The 18,683-nt window shown below is 45.9% G+C and overlaps 1 protein-coding gene across 1 annotated transcript in view; it reads left to right on the top strand.

Annotated features, from left to right (window-relative positions):
• Positions 1-18,683, top strand: part of cc2d2a (coiled-coil and C2 domain containing 2A) — a 221,278-nt gene that overhangs the window by 41,465 nt on the left and 161,130 nt on the right. Inside the window, exon 9 of the mRNA XM_070861305.1 lies at positions 8,641-8,745. Coding sequence (XP_070717406.1) covers positions 8,641-8,745 — 105 coding nt within the window. The remainder of the gene's footprint in view (positions 1-8,640; positions 8,746-18,683) is intronic.

The raw sequence follows: 18,683 nt of genomic DNA, 5'->3' as shown, positions 1-18,683 counted from the left end.
GACCAGGTTACTTTCTAAATGGTGAAAAACTAAAAACAATGGAGATCCAGAAGACTTTGGGGTCCTGGTACATAGATCATTAAAATGTCACGAATAGGTACAGAAAATGAACAAAAAGGCTAATGGAATTCTGGCCTTCATATCTAGAGGACTAGAATGCAAGAGGGTAGAAGTTATGCTGCAGCTGTTCTTGGCACCACACTTCAGGAAGGATATATTGTCCTGTTGAGGGGGTGCAGCGTAAGTTTACCAGAATGATACCTGAACTCCAAGGGTTAAGTAACGAGGAGCGATTACACAAATTAGGGTTGTGTTCTCTACGACAAAAACAACTTGTATTTATATAGCACCTTTAACGTAGTGAAATGTGCCAAGATGCTTCACAGGAGTATTATGAGATTTTTAAAAACTCCCATTTACCCATCTTTGGTCCATATCCCTTAATACCTTTTGATGAACAAAAAAAATCAATCTCTGCTTTAAAATTAACAAATGATCTAGCATCAATTGCCGTTTGCAGAAGTGACTTTCAAACTCTAGAATTTAGAAAGTTAAGGGGTGATTTGATCTAAGTTTTCAAGATATTAAGGGGTAGATAGAAACTACTTCCACGGTTGGGGAGTCTAGGAATAGGGTTTAAAAATTAGAGCCACACCTTTCAGGAGTGAAATTAGAAAACACATAATTGGTACCTAGAAATTCACTGACTTTGCGACCGGGTTTTTGGCGATATTTCACCCTCCATGGCGGAAAACCGGTTGGCGGGAACTTCGGTGACCTTTTGCACATATCACAGGGGAGAGGAGCATGCCGTGCAACACTCAAAGTAGCGTTTTTGCACAAAACTTGGCTCTCCCCGCACCGGTATTCTGCGCCCAGAATACCGACAGGGAAAAACCTATGTTGCAGCCCTGCCAGCAGCGGTAAGTATGAAAACCTGCAAAAGAGGTAAGTTAATGTTTTTATTTTTCAATTCTTTTTCAGCGTTTTAGTAGATAAGGGTTTTGTGAATGTTTTGTGAATGTTTGTTTGTTTTCTTTTTTTCCAAATTTTATTTTGTTTTTTTTCTCCCTCCCAAGGCCTCTCGCGCTATTGGCCCCGGACTAAAGCTGCCAAAACTCGTGGTTTATGCCGCAAATCTTCGTGCAACACCGATTTTTACCACTGCGCAAATTAAAGGCTGACTATCGGGCCTACTAACGGTAGCGAAGCGAAAATGGTAATTTTGGCGTAAAAATACCATTTTAAAAACGAATTTCTCGCCCAACTAGTGGCAGAAGTTTGGAACTCACTGGGTATGGAACAAAGAAAATAAACAGTGCTATAAATTGGACCGTCTTGCTAATTGTTAAAGTGCAACAACTATTTATGTTAAAATACAGACCTTAAACTTACTCTGTAATTTATTTAATGCCTCATCAATTTATTATTGATTTAAAGCATCGAGAAGCTTATTTTGTAATTCATAAAGAAACAAGAACATTTGTACAACACACAAAAATGATGCTTTATTAGACAGTGTATTAACTTTCGAGCCTGCACAAGCAATTCGCTCCATGTCACCAGTCTCTCTTGTAGAAAACATCACCTGCTTTGCTTTCAGGAGTTTACCTTTACTGCCCAATATGCAGTCATATAATTACATGACTTAGGGGTGATTATAATAAAACCCCTTGTTATGTGAATTGGATACTGTAATCTCTCAAGCTGTCACATGTGCTCCTACAATCTTCTGATCGGTGGTCTGCTGAACACTTTAGCAAGACAAGGTTATAAATTAGCAGGTAGATTTATTTTTGTAAGAAACAGAGTGTTTATTTTAACGCATTATAACTTATTTCATAGAACTCCTCGTAACATAGAAAACAACAACCACATTGTCCCTCTTAACAAGCTAAATATATCTTTTACCAGTATACCTTCTGAATTGGATTTGCACTACCATAAGGAGAACATACTCACTCTCCGTATGTCTTCCTTACCAGATCTTACTGACAGACCATGGCCGTATTTTATAGTAAGAAGAATGGTGAGGCTATCAGACTCACTGTTACTGAGGGGTAAATCGGACAGAAACTTCCGGTGTCTGCATATGCGCTGTAAAACGTGGAAATCTGGAAGTTGCTGTCTGATTTGCCCTGCTCCTCCACAAGCTTCGCTACACCGGTATCTTGCCAATAGGCTCGGCATTAAAACACATGAAGGGCCTGAAGTTGCAGTACTCCACTAAGCATGCCAGAAAATGTTGGGGCTTTTCCATTCAGGTACAAGTGAATTTTTAACGGTGCAATAAGCAATGTTTTGGTGCGTGGTCCCTTTAAATTTGCTGCAGTGCATGTGTAGTATATTTTCCAGTGGCAGCAGCTAGTGAGCAGGCTGCCGGGGACACCCACCTCCGGGGGAACATTGGTGATGAGTCTTAATTATTGCCAAACAACACCTCTGCCACTGAAAGTTATTTTTCCAATGTGGCATCTCATTCCTCCAATTTGAATTATTGTTGGAGATTTTTTTTAATTCAAAATTATTAGTTGCACTAGTCGGAACTTGGCAGATTGCAAGTTGGGGATTTAGCGCATGCGCTTGCAAGCAATTTCAAAGGCAGTGTGAGAGTACACCATCATGCCGACCGCAAATTCTGCTCCCTTTTGTCTCAGTGAGGACTCTTCAATCTGATTAGGTGAAGAGACACGCGGTTGCTTGCTCTGCTCACAAAGGTCCCAGATCCTGTGTGGAAGATGGCCAAGGTGAAATGGATCTCTAATTCCCGCATGTTGCCATGCAAAAGCCCAGAATAAGTCTGTGGGCAGCTGTAAGCATAATGCACGGTGAGCGCCATTACTTCACCGCTGACCGCAAAATCTGGGCCCATGTGCTTTTGTGTCCTCTGTGCCCCAGTTGGAGAGGAAGTGCTGTATGACCCACTCTCAGCTCTCTGTGTCCTGGGATTGGCCAGTTGAACTACCAGTTATTGGTGTCCTGGCAACTTGCTACCCTTGCTGAGCTCATCCCAACAATAATAGGTGTTGCTGATCAGTGGACTGTCTAATCAAATATCTGTGACTCAAGCAATCTGGATTGTTGCTTGGTCTGAATCTAATCTGCATTTCCCAGAAGCTGTGTTGTGGACTTAACTTTTCATGAGCTGAATTTGATTGATATTAATTCAAGGTTACACAGACAGATAGGGGATGGGTGACCAGCAGGAAGAGCAGTGGAAGGAAGGTAGTGCAGGGGTCCCCTGCAGTCATCCCCCTCCAAAACAGATACACCACTTTGGGTACTGTTGAGGGGGATGACTCATCAGGGGAGGGTAGCAACAGCCAAGTTCATGGCACCGTGGATGGCTCTGCTGCACAGGAGGACAGGAAATAGAGTGGGAGTGCTATAGTGGTAGGGGATTCTATTGTAAGGGGAATAGATAGACATTTCTGTGGCCGCAATCGAGACTCCAGGATGGTATGTTGCCTCCCTGGTGCAAGGGTCAAGGATGTCTCGAAGCGGCTGCAGGACATTTTGGAGGGGGAGGGTGAACAGCCAGTTGTCATGGTGCATATAGGTAAAAAACAAGCTGAATTTAGGGAGCTAGGAGTTAAATTAAAAAGTAGGACCTCAAAGGTAGTAATCTCAGGATTGCTAGTCAGAGTAGGAATCGCAGGATAGATCAGATGAAGACGTGGCTTGAGGAGTGGTGCAGAAGGGAGGGATTCAAATTCTTGGGATATTGGAACCGGTTCTGGGGGTGGTTGGACGAGTACAAACCAGACGGTATGCACGTGGGCAGGACCGGAACCAATGTCCTAGGGGGGGGAGTGTTTGCTAGTGCTATTGGGGAGGGGTTAAACTAATAGGGGGATGGGAACCTTTACAGGGAGAAAGAGGGAAGTAGAATGGGGGCAAAAGCAAAAGATAGAAAGAAGAAAAGTGGAGGGCAGAGAAAACCAAGGCAAAAATCAAAAAGGGCCACATTACAGCAAAATTCTAAAGGGGCAAAGTGTGTTTAAAAAGACAAGCCTGAAGGCTCTGCGCCTCCATGCGAGGAGTATTTGTAATGAGTTGGACGAATTAACTGCGCAGGCAGCAATTAACGAATATGATATAATTGGCATCACGGAGATATGGCTCCAGGGTGACCAAGGCTGGGAACTCCACATCCAGGGGTATTCAACATTCTTGAAGGATAGACAAAAAGGAACAGGAGGTGGGGTAGCGTTGCTGGTATAAGAGGAAATTAACGCAATAGTAAGGAAGGACATTAGCTTGGATGATGTGGAATCTGTATGGGTGGAGCTGCGGAATACCAAAGGGCAGAAAACGCTAGTGGGAGTTGTGTACAGACCACCAAACAGTAGTAGTGAGGTTGGGGACAGCATCAAACAAGAAATTAGGGATGCGTGCAATAAAGCTACAGCAGTTATCATGGGCGACTTTAATCTACATATTGATTGGGCTAACCAAACTGGTAGCAATGCGGTGGAGGAGGATTTCCTGGAGTGTATTAGGGGTGGTCTTCTCGACCAATATGTCGAGGAACCAACTAGAGAGCTGGCCATCCAAGACTGGGTGATGTGTAATGAGAAGGGACTAATTAGCAATCTTGTTGTGCGAGGCCCCTTGGGGAAGAGTGACCATAATATGGTAGAATTCTTTATTAAAATGGAGCGTGACACAGTTAATTCCGAGTCTAGGGTCCTAAACTTAAGGAAAGGTAACTTCGATGGTATGAGACGTGAATTGGCTAGAATAGACTGCCGAATGGTACTTAAAGGGTTGACGGTGGATAGGCAATGGCAAACATTTAAAGATCACATGGATGAACTTCAACAATTGTACATCCCTCTCTGGAGTAAAAATAAAATGGGGAAGGTGGCTCAACCTTGACGAACAAGGGAAATTAAGGATAGTGTTAAATCCAAGGAAGAGGCATATAAATGGGCCAGAAAAAGCAGCAAACCTGAGGACTGGGAGAAATTTATAATTCAGCAGAGGAGGAGAAAGGGTTTAATTAGGAGGGGGAAAATAAGAGTATGAGAGGAAGCTTGCTGGGAACATTTAAAACTGACTGCAAAAGCTTCGATAGATATGTGAAGAGAAAAAGATTAGTGAAGACAAACGTAGGTCCCTTGTAATCAGATTCAGGTGAATTTATAATGGGGAACAAAGAAATGGCAGACCAGTTGAACAAATACTTTTGGTTCTGTCTTCACGAAGGAAGACACAAATAACCTTCCGGAAATACTAGGGGACCGAGGGTCTAGTGAGAAGGAGGAACTGAAGGAAATCTTATTGGGTGGAAAATTGTATTAGGGAAATTGATGGGATTAAAGGCCGATAAATCCCCAGGGCCTGACAGTCTGCATCCCAGAGTATTTAAGGAAGTGGCCCTAGAAATAATGGGCCCAAGTTTCGGACCACGCCTAAAACGGCGCAGCCCGGACCTGGACGCCCGTTTTTCGCGCCACAAAGTGCGCCTAAAAAAAACTTACCTATTCTCCGGCTCCCTGCAGGTCCTCTGGAGCTGGGCACGGCGCAGCACGAGCTTTAAGGGGTGGAGCCAGATCCCTGCACTGAAAACAGTGCCGGGACCTCTGCACATGCACGCTACAGTGGGCGTGCATGTGCAGTAGCTCCAGGCGCCCAAAACTGTGTGGGAGGGGCCCGAAGCACGCAGCCCCTAGCCCTGGCCAAATGGCCTCACTGGGGCTGCGTGGATAAGGCTCCTCCCACCCGACCGGACCAACCCCCCCCTCGGACCTCCGCGACTCTCTCTCCACCCCTCCGCGACCCCCCCTCTGCGACTCCCCCCCCCACCCCCGAGACCCGACGCCAGCTACCTGTAAATCAAACCCGAAGTCTTGGGCCCGGCCGTTCAGCCTCCTTCTCTCCCTTCCTTCACCCCTCCCTCCCTCCTTCCCTTTCTCCCTCCCTCCCTCCTTCCCTCCCTCCCTCCCTCCCTCCTCTCTCCCTCCCTCCCTCCTCCTTCCCTCCCTCCCTCCCTCCCTCCCTCCTCTCTCCTTCCCTCCCTCCCTCCTTCCCTCCACTCTCCTTCCCTCCCTCCCTCCCTCCTCTCTCCTTCCCTCCTTTCCTCCCTCCTCTCCTTCCCTCCTTTCCTCCCTCCTCTCCTTCCCTCCTTTCCTCCCTCCTCTCCTTCCCTCCTTTCCTCCCTCCTCTCCTTCCCTCCCTCCATCCCCTTCTCCCCTCGCTCCCTTCTCCCCTCGCTCCTCCTCCTCCTCCTCCTCCTCCTCCTCCTCCTCCTCCTCCTCCTCCTCCTCCTCCTCCTCCTCCTCCCCTCCTTCTCCTTCTCCTCCTCCTCCTCCCCTTCTCCCCCTCCCCTCACTGTCAGAAACACAGACACTGACAGAGAGATAGAGACACTGACAGAGACACACTGGGGGGGCCATCCCAGCACGCTGTTGGAGGACACCCGGTGCTGCAGTCGGTAAGTAGAAAATGTTTTATTTATTGATAACATTTAAAAAAAATGTTTTATTAATTTTTTTTGATTGATTTATTGGTTGAATTATTGATGTATTTATCATTTATTATTGATGATGGCTCTTTATTTGTAAAACTGAAGTGTTTAATGTTTGTAAACTTCCCTTTAAACCCCCCCCCCCATTCCCTACGCCTAATTTGTAACATGCAACATTTACAAAATATATAGTTTGCAATTTTTGAAACTTTTAAAAACAATACCCCGAAACGATGCACTTAACGCGTGTAGACAAGGTTTTTTCGAACGTACAAAAATCTTCACTTACTCCATTCTAAGTTAGTTTGGAGTAAGTTTTCACTGCCTAAACTTTGAAAACGGGCATAAGTGGCCGGACAGGCACCCTTTTGGAAAAAAAAATTCTGTTCCAAAGTGAAACTGTTCTAACTGACTAGAACTGGAGCAAACTAAATGCCGAGAATACAAATTTCTAAGATACTCCATTCTAAACCAGTTGCTCCAAAAAAACAGGAGCAACTCAGGCCGAAACTTGGCCCCAATGGATACATTGGTGATCATTTTCCAACAGTCTATCGATTCTGGATCAGTTGCTATGGACTGGAGGGTAGCTAATGTAACACCACTTTTCAAAAAAGGAGGGAGAGAGAAAACGGGTAATTATAGACCGATTAGCCTGACATCAGTATTGGGGAAAATGTTGGAATTAATTATTAAAGATGAAAAAGCAGCGCTTTTTGAAAAGCAGTGACAGGATCAGCCCAAGTTAGCATAGATTTATGAATGGGAAATCATGCTTGACAAATCTTTCAGAATTTTTTGAGGATGTAACCAGTAGAGTGGACAAGGGAGAACCAATGGATGTGGCGTATTTGGACTTTCAAAAAACTTTTGACAAGGTCGCACACAAGAGATTGGTGTGCAAAATTAAAGCACATGGTATTGGGGGTAATGTACTGACGTGGATAGAGAACTGGTTGGCAGACAGGAAGCAAAGAGTCGGGATAAATGGGTCCTTTTCAGAATGGCAGGCAGTGACTAGTGGGGTGCCGCAGGGCTCAGTGTTGGGACCCCAGCTATTTACAATAAACATTAATGATTTAGATGAAGGAATTGAGTGTAATATCTTCAAGTTTGCAGATGACACTAAGCTGGGTGGCGATGTGAGCTGTGAGGAGAACGCTAAGAGGCTGCAGGGTGACTTGGACAAGTTAGGTGAGTGGGCCAATGCATGACAGATGCAGTATAATGTGGATAAATGTGAGGTTATCCACTTTGGTGGCAAAAACACGAAGGCAGAATATTATCTGAATGGCGGCAGATTAGGAAAAGGGGAGGTGCAACGAGACCTGGGTGTCATGGTACATCAGTCATTGAAAGTTGGCATGCAGGTACAGCAGGTGGTGAAGAAGGCAAATGGTATGTTGCCCTTCATAGCTAGGGGATTTGAGTGTAGGAGCAGGGAGGTCTTACTGCTGTTGTACAGGGCCTTGGTGAGGCCTCACCTGGAATATTGTATGCAGTTTTGGTCTCCTAATCTGAGAAAGAACATTCTTGCTATTGAGGGAGTGCAGCGCAGGTTCACCAGACTGATTCCCGGGATGGCAGGACTGACATATGAGGAGAGACTGGATCGACTAGGCCTGTATTCGCTGGAGTTTAGAAGAATGAGAGGGGATCTCATAGAAACATATAACATTCTGACAGGATTGGACTGGTTAGATGCAGGAAGAATGTTTCCAATGTTGGGGAAGTCCAGAACCAGGGGACACAGTCTAAGGATAAGGGGTAAGCCATTTAGGACTGATGAGGAGAAACGTCTTCACTCAGAGTTGTTAACCTGTGAAACTCTCCATCGCAAAAAGTTGTTGATGCCAGTTCATTGAATATATTCAAGAGGGAGTTAGATATGGTCTTTACGGCTAAAGGGATCAAGGGGTATGGAGAGAAAGCAGGAAAGGGGTACTGAGGTGAATGATCAGCCATGATCTTATTGAATGGTGGTGCAGGCTCGAAAGGCCGAATGGCCTACTCCTGCACCTATTTTCTATGTTTCAACATAAATTATACCAGAATCATTCTGTGACCAAGTAGTCAAAATCCCAAAATATGGCAGGGAGGAAGGTTACAAGTGTGCTCTGTTCCTCAATAGTAATGTAATCAACTCAATGTTGTTGTGACATGTTTAGGTCGATGAAGAGGACATGAAGAGACCAAGAGGTGATGAATTGCCCTTTCCTTCCTCAAGAGTTAAGTTTCGTGAAGTAGCAAATAAAGTAAAGCAGAAACCACAGGCAAGTCTTCTGCATCCAATGATACAAGCTTTCTTCTTCATGTTTTATTACTTAAATTAACTCTAAAATTAAAAGTTCTGTATTTAGTATAATATGAGATGTGAAGCCAATGGAGATTGTTGAGGATGGGGAAATAGATCACTGCAACAGGATGCAGGTCGCTCAGTGCTTTAAAGGATATGTCAATCCTGTGTACTCAGCACAGGAAAAGTCCAGTAGGCACCACAATTTTATACAATTTTCTATTAATGAAACATCTTTACCTCCCTGCCCCTTTTAACCTTGTCCCTCAATCTCTTCTCCAAAACTGCGTGATCGTCTTTTGAACCCATTCATACTGGATGCTGCAATATCCTTCCCAATAACATGTTTCGTGACTCCATTACCATTAGGGTGATAAAATTCAACCCAGCTTCCTTTCTTACTGCTAACTTCCTCATTTGTATCTTGCCTCCTGTTATTTGACCGTTTTGCCATAGTGAACAATTTGTCTGGATCAATTTAATCAGTTACAATCTTAATCTTGGAAACAACAACGCACACTTTCTTCACCTTTCTCCACAACTTACAATTCCTGGAGTCATCTTTGTTGCTTGTATCCTCTTGAAGCATTGGTATCCTTCCTGTCTTCTCTTTGGAGGCAGTCCCCCGGAGTCGCGGATGAGTTGCTTCCACATTAAACTGAGTTCTGAGGTGACTGATGAGACTAATGTGGGATCTACAGTCTCTGTCACGGAAGGGGCAGATGGTGGTTGGAGGGACGGGTGGGTGGGGTGCTTGATTTGTTGTATGCTCCTTCCGCTGTTTGTACTTGGTTTCCGCGTGCTCCGGTGAAGAGACTCGGAAGTGTTCGCCACCTTCTCTGATACTTCACCTCTGCTTTGAGCGGTCTTGGGCCAGGGATTCCCAAGAGTCGGTGGGGATGATACATTTTTTCAAGGCGGCTTTGAGGGTGTCCTTGCAGTAATTTCTCTGCCCTCCTGGGACTCGCTTGCCGTGACGTAGCTCAGAGTGGAGTGCTTGTTTCGGGAGCCTAGTATCGGGCATGCGGACAATGTGGCCCGCCCATCGAAGCTGATTGAGCGTGGTCAATGCCTCGATGCTGGGGATGTTGGACTGAGAGAGAATGCTGACGTTGATGCGCCTATCCTGCCAATGAATTTGCAGGAATTTGTGGAAGCAGCGTTAGTGGTACATCTCTCTCCATTGGCTTGAGGTGCCTGCTGGACACTATCCATGTCTCTGGAGCATATAGGAGGGTGGGTATCACTACCACTTTGTAGACCATGAGCTTGGTGCCGGGTTTGAGATCCTGGTCTTCGAACACACTTTTCCTCTGGCTACACTGGCACACTGAAGGTAGTGTTTGACTACGTTATAAGAACATAAGAAATATGAGTAGGAATAGGCCATTTGGCTCCTCGAGCCTGCAGCGCCATTCAATAAGATCATGGCTGATCTGATCAGGGACTCAACTCCACTTGCCTGCCCACTCCCCATAACCCTTGACTCCCTTATCATTCAAAAATCTGTCTATTTCCACCTTAAATATATTCAAAGACCCAGTCTACACAGCTCTCTTGGGTAGAGAATTCCAAAGATTCACGACCCTCTGAGAGAAGAAATTCCTCCTCATTTCTGTTTTAAATGGGCGACTCCTTATTCTGAAACTATCCCCCCTAGTTCTGGATTCCCCCATGAGGGGAAACATCCTCCCTGCATCTACCCTCAGAGTCCCCTCAGAATCTTATATGTTATAATAAGATCACCTCTCATTCTTCTAAACTCCAAGGAGTATAGGGCCAACCAGCTCAACCTTTTTCCATATGACAACCCCTTCATTTCAGGAATCAACGTCATGAACCTTCTCTGAACTGCCTCCAATACAAGTATATCCTTCCTTAAATAAGGAGATCAAAACTGTATGCAGTACTCCAGATGTGATCTTACCAACGCCTTGTACAGTTGGAGCAGGACTTTCCTACTTTTATACTCTATCCCCCTTGCAATAAAGGCCAGCATTCCATTTGCCTTCCTGATTACTTGCTGTACCTGCGTACTAACTTTTTGCATTTCATGTACAAGAACCCCCAGATCCATCTGTACTGCAGCATTTTGTAATTTCTCCCCATTTAAATAATAATTTGCTTTTTTATTTTTTCTACCAAAGTGGATAACCTCACATTTTCCCACATATAGTCCATCTGCCAAATTTTTGCCCACTCAATGAGCCTATCTATATCCCTTTGTAGATTCTTTGCGTCCTCCTCACAACTTGCTTTCCCACCTATCTTTGTATCATCAGCAAATTTGGCTACATTACACTCGGTCCCTTATTTACAGTTTGCCAACCGGAAAATGACCGATTTTATCCTGACTCTCTGTTTTCTGTTGGTCAGCCAATCCTCCAGCAATGCTAATATATTATCCCCAACCCCGTGAGCTCTTATCTTGTGCAGTAACCTTTTGTGTGGCACCTTATCGAATGCTTTCTGGAAATCCAAACATACAACATCAACTGGTTCTCCTGTATCCATTCTGCTCAATATCTGTCCTTGCTGATAGTAGGCTCCCAAGGTATAGGAAGTGGTCCACATTGTCAAAGGTCTCATCATGGATCTTGATAATCGGGAGCAGTACTGTGTGGTGGGGCAGGTTGGTAGAGAACCTTTGTCTTACGGATGTTTGTTAGGCCCAGACTCTCGTACACTTCAGTGAAGGTGTCAACGATGGTTTGGAGCTCGGCCTCCGAGTGTATACAAATGCAAGCGTAATTGAATGACAGAGGTTGGAGCAACCTTGGATCTGGACTGGAGACGACGGAGGTTGAACAATTTCACGCTTATCCTGTAGATTAACTCCACTCCAGCGGGGAGCTTTTTAAAGGTGGGATGAAGCATTGAAATGAGGAAGATTGAGAAGAGCATTGGTGCGATGACACAGCCTTGCTTGACCCCGGTCTGCACTTGTATTGGTTCTGTGGTGGATCCGTTGGTAAGAGTCACGGCTTGCATGTTATCGTGAAGCAGGCGGAGGATGGTGACAAATTTTTGAGGCCCGCCAAATTTGAGAAGGATGCTCCATAATCCCTTGTGGTTGACAGAGTCGAAGGCCATTTTTCCTGGATTTGTCATGCGGTGAAGATCATGTCAATTGTGCCACTTAGTAGGCAGCTCCGCATTGCAACTCTGGGAGGAGCTCTGCAGCCACTGGGAGGAGACGATTGAGGAGGATTCTTGCAATGATTTTCTCTGCGGCAGACATCAGGAAAACTGCTCTGTAATTACCGCAATTGGACTTGTTACCTTTCTTGAAGATGGTCATGATTACGGCGTCTCTGAGATCCACTGCCATGCTCTCCTCCTTCCAGATAAGAGAGATGAGGTCATGGATTCGCACCAAGAGTACTTCTCCGCCATGTTTTAGTACTTCGGGGATTCCATCTGCTCCTGAGGCCTTGTTGTTTTTCAGTTGTTGGTTCCCAGGATTAGTTTCACTGTTTCCTTCCCTGCCGGTTGTAAAATATCATCGATTTTCGCCGCCTGCGATCACCCGGTCCCTGATTTTTTTTTTACTGGTTTACTCGCCACTCACCGCCTGATGCCATCAGATTAAGAAACGGAGCTGAATCGCCGAGTTGGAGAGGCCAGCAGTGAGGTCCGGACCCAGCAAAGGTTCAGCATGGATCAGCAGCAAGGTCGGGACCCAGCAAAGGTTCAGCACTGACTAGCAGCAAGGTCGGGACCTAGCAAAGGTTCAGCACGGACCAGCAGCAAGGCCCAGGCCTAGCAAAGGTTCAGCACGGACCAGCAGCAAGGTCGGGACCCAGCAAAGGTTCAGCAAGGACCAGCAGCAAGGCCCAGGCCAAGCAAGGATTCAGCACGGACCAGCAGCAAGGTCTGGACCCAGCAAAGGTTCAGCACTGACTAGCAGCAAGGTCGGGACCCAGCAAAGGTTCAGCACGGACCAGCAGCAAGGTCTGGACCCAGCAAAGGTTCAGCACTGACTAGCAGCAAGGTCGGGACCCAGCAAAGGTTCAGCACGGACCAGCAGTGAGGCCCAGACCTAGCAAAGGTTCAGCATGGACCAGCACTGAGGCGCAGACCCAGCAAAGGTTCAGCACTGACCAGCAGCAAGGTCGGGACCCAGCAAAAGGTTCAGCACACACCAACAACTAGGCCCGGCCCCAGCAAAGGTTCAGCACAGAGCAGCAGTGAGGGTCGGTACCCAGCAAAGGTTCAGCACGGACCAGCAGCAAGGTCGGGATATGAGGCCAGAATACACGTGGTCACTAGTAAAGAGCCAAAGCTTGAGTGGCTGGAGAGAGAGCAGAAAAAAATCAGCAGAGTCTGCACATGGAATGCAGCGTGCTGGAGCTGGGGTACAGTGTCAGTATTTTATGGTCAAATTCGCAAGCTGCTCCAAGATGAATGTGCTCACCTACACCGCGATCTCTCAAAACCAGGGAGAGAGGACCTGAGCGAGGTAGGGAGGGGGACAGTAGGAATGTGTGTGTGTGTGTGTGTGTGTGTGCACTAGACCCATGCAGCAGAGCCTGGTCTCCAATCGTCTTGGTTCCCCTTGCCATTGGATCAAGACCTTGTGGTAGCTGGTGCGTAACGGCCACCCCACATAAAAAGAATTCACGCACAGGCATCTTCCACCCGTTAAAATGAAGTTCTGGGTCTGGAACGTCGGGACCCTCATGGACAAACCCAACAGTGACAAACCGGAACGCCTACTGCTATTATTGCTTGGGAACTTAGATGCTTCGACATCGACATCGCCGCTCTGAGCGAGGCACAGCGGGCAGGAGAAGGTCAGCTCAAGGAACAAGGTGGAGGTTACACCTTCTTTTAGAAAGGCAAACCAGAAGAAGAATGTTGCCTCTATGGGGCTGGCTTTGCCAGAAAAAAATGAGCTAGTTTGGCATCTTAGAGATTCCCCTTCGGCTCACTCTAACCTGGAACCAGTGTGCTAAGGTCATCAGTGTGTACGCCCCAACCCTGGAAGCTATGGACGAGGCCAAAGAGGAATTCTACTCCAGCCTTGAACAATCCCTGTCCCGAGTCCCAAAGGGTGACAAGCTGATCCTAGTGACTTTAATGCCAGAGTTGGAAAGGCCACAGACCTCTGGAGAGGTGTACTTGGTAGGGAAAACCAACTCCAATGGTATCCTCCTCCTGACCAAATGCTTAGAACATGGTCTTGTCATAACCACCACCTTGTTTCATCAGATGGACAAGTACAAGGCTTCATGGCAACACTCTTGTTCCAGGCACTGGCATCTGCTAGGCTATGTCATCATCCGAGCGAGGGACCGCGAGGACATCTGCATCACTTGCGCCATGACAGGAACTGACGGCTGCTGGACTGACCACTGCCTAATTCGCTCTGTTATCTCTATCAACTCAGCCCTAAAATGGCGGCGGCAACAGAAATGCAAAGAAAGTCCTATTCAGCGCACGCCTCATAGCCAACCTGACAACTTCCAATGAACCAGAGCCGCAGAGTGTCCATAGTGCCTGGTTTGCCCTCAAGTCAACCATAATTAGCATCTGTGAAGAGACTCTTGATTACTCTACCAGAAAACATCAAGATTGGCTCTCTGAGAACAACCAGGAGATCCAGAAGCTAATAAACTACAAATACAAGGCATTTTTGAATTGGAAACAACATCACAACTCGAGTGAAAGAAAGTAGATCGACAGACAACTGAAGGCCGAGGTCCAACAAAAAACCGGTGACCTAAAGAACAGATGGTGGGTGGATAAATTGCAGGAGATCCAGCAACTAGCAGACAATCACGACGTGCGTGGATCTTTTAGCGCAGTCAAGATCACTTCCGGCCCAAGCACTCAAGGTCCTATTCCACTGAGAGCTAAGACCGGAGAGGTGCTCATCAAGGACAGAGAGGCAGTCAGTGCCCGCTGGAAGGAGCACTTCGAGGATCTCCTTAATCAAGACTCTGTCTTTGACGTGAGTGTCCTTGACTCCATCCCACAGCATGCTACCCGCCACCACCTCGACACAATCCCAGCCCGGCATGAGGTTGAAAAGGCCATCCTTCCTATAATTAGATGATCAATTACCCTTCTGAATCTGGTTGCATTATTCATCTCTTTTTGCTATATTTTCTCTTTCAGTCATATCAGCAAAGTTGAATATTTTGTTTGATCTACTTGTGCAAGTCACAATAAGTGAAAAAATCTCCATATACTAATAACTTGAATCTGAAATTCTTGGGGCCCTGCTCTGTGGCAGAGTGTAACTCTACAAGGCCCTCCAGTGGCCAATCAAAATGTAGCATTGCTGCTAGGCCACTAAAATAGCAGAGAGAAGGCCCCATAAGGACCCAACAAAATGCTTTCTTTTAACATCTGTTTGCAATGGAGCTAGCGAGCATCTTGGGGAAGGTGAACAATATGGAGCAATATGACAGGAGTGTTTAAAATTCTGAAAGTGTGGGGCAGAATAGATAGAAGTAGCCTGTTTCCAGTAGTTGGGTCTAGAAAGAGAGGCCTTGGATGCAAGATTAATTAGAAAAGATTTGGAACAGAAACATCTTTACAAGAGCGTTATAAGACTGTAATTTGTTTCCAGTGTTAGTTTCTGTTTCAACCACTATCAACATTCACGATTAGATTGGATAGGTGAATGAAGGGATATGGGACCAGGGCAGATAAATGGACGAGAATTATTTGCTGTTATGGAGGGTAAGCACCTACAAGGAGTGCTTGGGTCGAATGGCCAGTTTACATGTTATATCATCGATGTATTTCTAAAGTAACAATTGGGGGCCTTTCGCAATATCCTCTCGGACTCACCAGCTCTCCATACGAGGTGGGGTAGCATTGCTGGTGAAAGAGGAGATTAATGCAATAGTTAAGAAGGACATTAGCTTGGATGATGTGGAATCTATATGGGTAGAGCTGCAGAACACCAAAGGGCAAAAAACGTTAGTGGGAGTTGTGTACAGACCTCCAAACAGTAGTAGTGATGTTGGGGAGGGCATCAAACAGGAAATTAGGGGTGCATGCAATAAAGGTGCAGCAGTTATCATGGGTGACGTTAATATGCATATAGATTGGGCTAACCAAACTGGAAGCAATATGGTGGAGGAGGATTTCCTGGAGTGCATAAGGGATGGTTTTCTAGACCAATATGTCGAGGAACCAACTAGGGGGGAGGCCATCTCAGACTGGGTGTTGTGTAATGAGAGAGGATTAATTAGCAATCTTGTTGTGCAAGGCCCCTTGGGGAAGAGTGACCATAATATGGTGGAATTCTACATTAGGATGGAGAATGAAACAGTTAATTCAGAGACCATGGTCCAGAACTTAAAGAAGGGCAACTTTGAAGGTATGAGGCGTGAATTGGCTAGGATAGATTGACGAATGATACTTAAGGGGTTGACAGTGGATGGGCAATGGCAGACATTTAGAGACCGCATGGATGAACTACAACAATTGTACATCCCTGTCTGGCATAAAAATAAAAAAGGGAAGGTGGCTCAACCGTGGCTATCAAGGGAAATCAGGGATAGTATTAAAGCCAAGGAAGTGGCATACAAATTGGCCAGAAATAGCAGCGAACCCGGGGACTGGGAGAAATTTAGAACTCAGCAGAGGGGGACAAAGGGTTTGATTAGGGCAGGGAAAATAGAGTACGAGAGGAAGCTTGTAGGGAATATTAAGACGGACTGCAAAAGCTTCTATAGATATGTAAAGAGAAAAAGGTTAGTAAAGACAAACGTAGGTCCCCTGCAGTCAGAATCAGGGGACGTCATAATGGGGAACAAAGAAATGGCAGACCAATTGAACAAGTACTTTGGTTCGGTATTCACTAAGGAGGACACAAACAACCTTCCGGATATAAAAGGGGTCAGAGGGTCTAGTAAGAAGGAGGAACTGAGGGGAAATCCTTATTAGTCGGGAAATTGTGTTGGGCAAATTGATGGGATTGAAGGCCGATAAATCCCCAGGGCCTGATGGACTGCATCCCAGAGTACTTAAGGAGGTGACCTTGGAAATAGCGGATGCATTGATAGTCATTGTCAGTTCCTATGGAGTGGAGGGTAGCCAATGTAACCTGACTTTTTAAAAAAGTAGGGAGAGAGAAAACAGGGAATTATAGACCGATCAGTCTGACATCGGTCGTGGGTAAAATGATGGAATCAATTATTAAGGATATCATAGCAGCGCATTTAGAAAGAGGTGACATGATAGGTCCAAGTCAGTATGAATTTGTGAAAGGGAAATCATGCTTGACAAATCTTCTGGAATTTTTTGAAGATGTTTCCAGTAGAGTGGACAAGGGAGAACCAATTGATGTGGTGTATTTAGACTTTCAGAAAGCTTTCGACAAGGTCCCACACAAGAGATTAATGTGCAAAGTTAAAGCACATGGGATTGGGGGTAGTGTGCTGACGTGGATTGAGAACTGGTTGGCAGACAGGAAGCAAAGAGTAGGAGTAAATGGATACTTTTCAGAATGGCAGGCAGTGACTAGTGGGGTACCGCAAGGTTCTTTGCTGGAGCCCCAGCTGTTTACATTGTACATTAATGATTTAGACGAGGGGATTAAATGTAGTATCTCCAAATTTGCGGATGACACTAAGTTGGGTGGCAGTGTGAGCTGCGAGAAGGATGCTATGAGGCTGCAGAGTGACTTGGATAGGTTAGGTGAGTGGTCAAATGCATGGCAGATGAAGTATAATGTGGATAAATGTGAAGTTATCCACTTTGGTGGTAAAAACAGAGAGACAGACTATTATCTGAATGGTGACAGATTAGGAAAAGGGGAGGTGCAATTCGAGACCTGGGTGTCATGGAACATCAGTCATTGAAGGTTGGCATGCAGGTACAGCAGGCGGCTAAGAAAGCAAATGGCATGTTGGCCTTCATAGCGAGGGGATTTGAGTACAGGGGCAGGGAGGTGTTACTACAGTTGTACAGGGCCTTGGTGAGGCCACACCTGGAGTATTGTGTACAATTTTGGTCTCCTAACTTGAGGAAGGACATTCTTGCTATTGAGGGAGTGCAGCGAAGGTTCACCAGACTGATTCCCGGGATGGCGGGACTGACATATCAAGAAGGACTGGATCAACTGGGCTTGTATTCACTGGAGTTCAGAAGAATGAGAGGGGATCTCATAGAAACGTTTAAAATTCTGACGGGTTTCGACAGGTTAGATGCAGGAAGAATGTTCCCAATGTTGGGGAAGTCCAGAACCAGAGGTCACAGTCTAAGGATAAGGGGTAAGCCGTTTAGGACTGAGATGAGGAGAAACTTCTTCACCCAGAGAGTGGTGAACCTGTGGAATTCTCTACCACAGGAAGTTGTTGAGACCAATTCACTAAATATATTCAAAAAGGAGTTAGATGTGGTCCTTACTACTCGGGGGATCAAGGGGTATGGCGAGAAAGCAGGAATGGGGTACTGAAGTTGCATGTTCAGCCATGAACTCATTGAATGGCGGTGCTGGCTCGAATGGCCGAATGGCCTACTCCTGTACCTATTTCCTATGTTTCCCTAAGGTTTTATCGGTACTGAAGGGGTAGAACTTCCAGAAATGTGGGGAGAGGGGAGGGAGGGAGGGTGGAAGATCTGCCAAGGCCCCTCCTCCCGCCCTCTCCCACCACCTCCCAGATCTCAACTTGAATTTAGAGGGACACTTGGTTGGGGCAGAATTTTGGTGCGTTGGGTTCCATTCCGAATTCCTGTGCACCCTACACCCAAAGGGTAGGAATCTTCCTTTTCTGCCCTTCCCAAATCCAGACATTTTGGAACCTTGTGGCCATGTACATGCAATGCCATAAAGTTTGTTTCTTTCCACCAATAGGTTTGGAACAGCAAAAACCACTCTACCTTCAAATAATCAGATCCTGGAACCATAAATTGTCATTTCTTTGGCACAAAACCGCCCTTAATTCACTG

This window comes from Pristiophorus japonicus, chromosome 2 (genome assembly GCF_044704955.1).
Source record: "Pristiophorus japonicus isolate sPriJap1 chromosome 2, sPriJap1.hap1, whole genome shotgun sequence".
Taxonomy (NCBI): domain Eukaryota; kingdom Metazoa; phylum Chordata; class Chondrichthyes; family Pristiophoridae; genus Pristiophorus; species Pristiophorus japonicus.
Note: the sequence above shows the minus strand (reverse complement) of the source record. Positions and strands in the feature narration are given on the sequence as shown.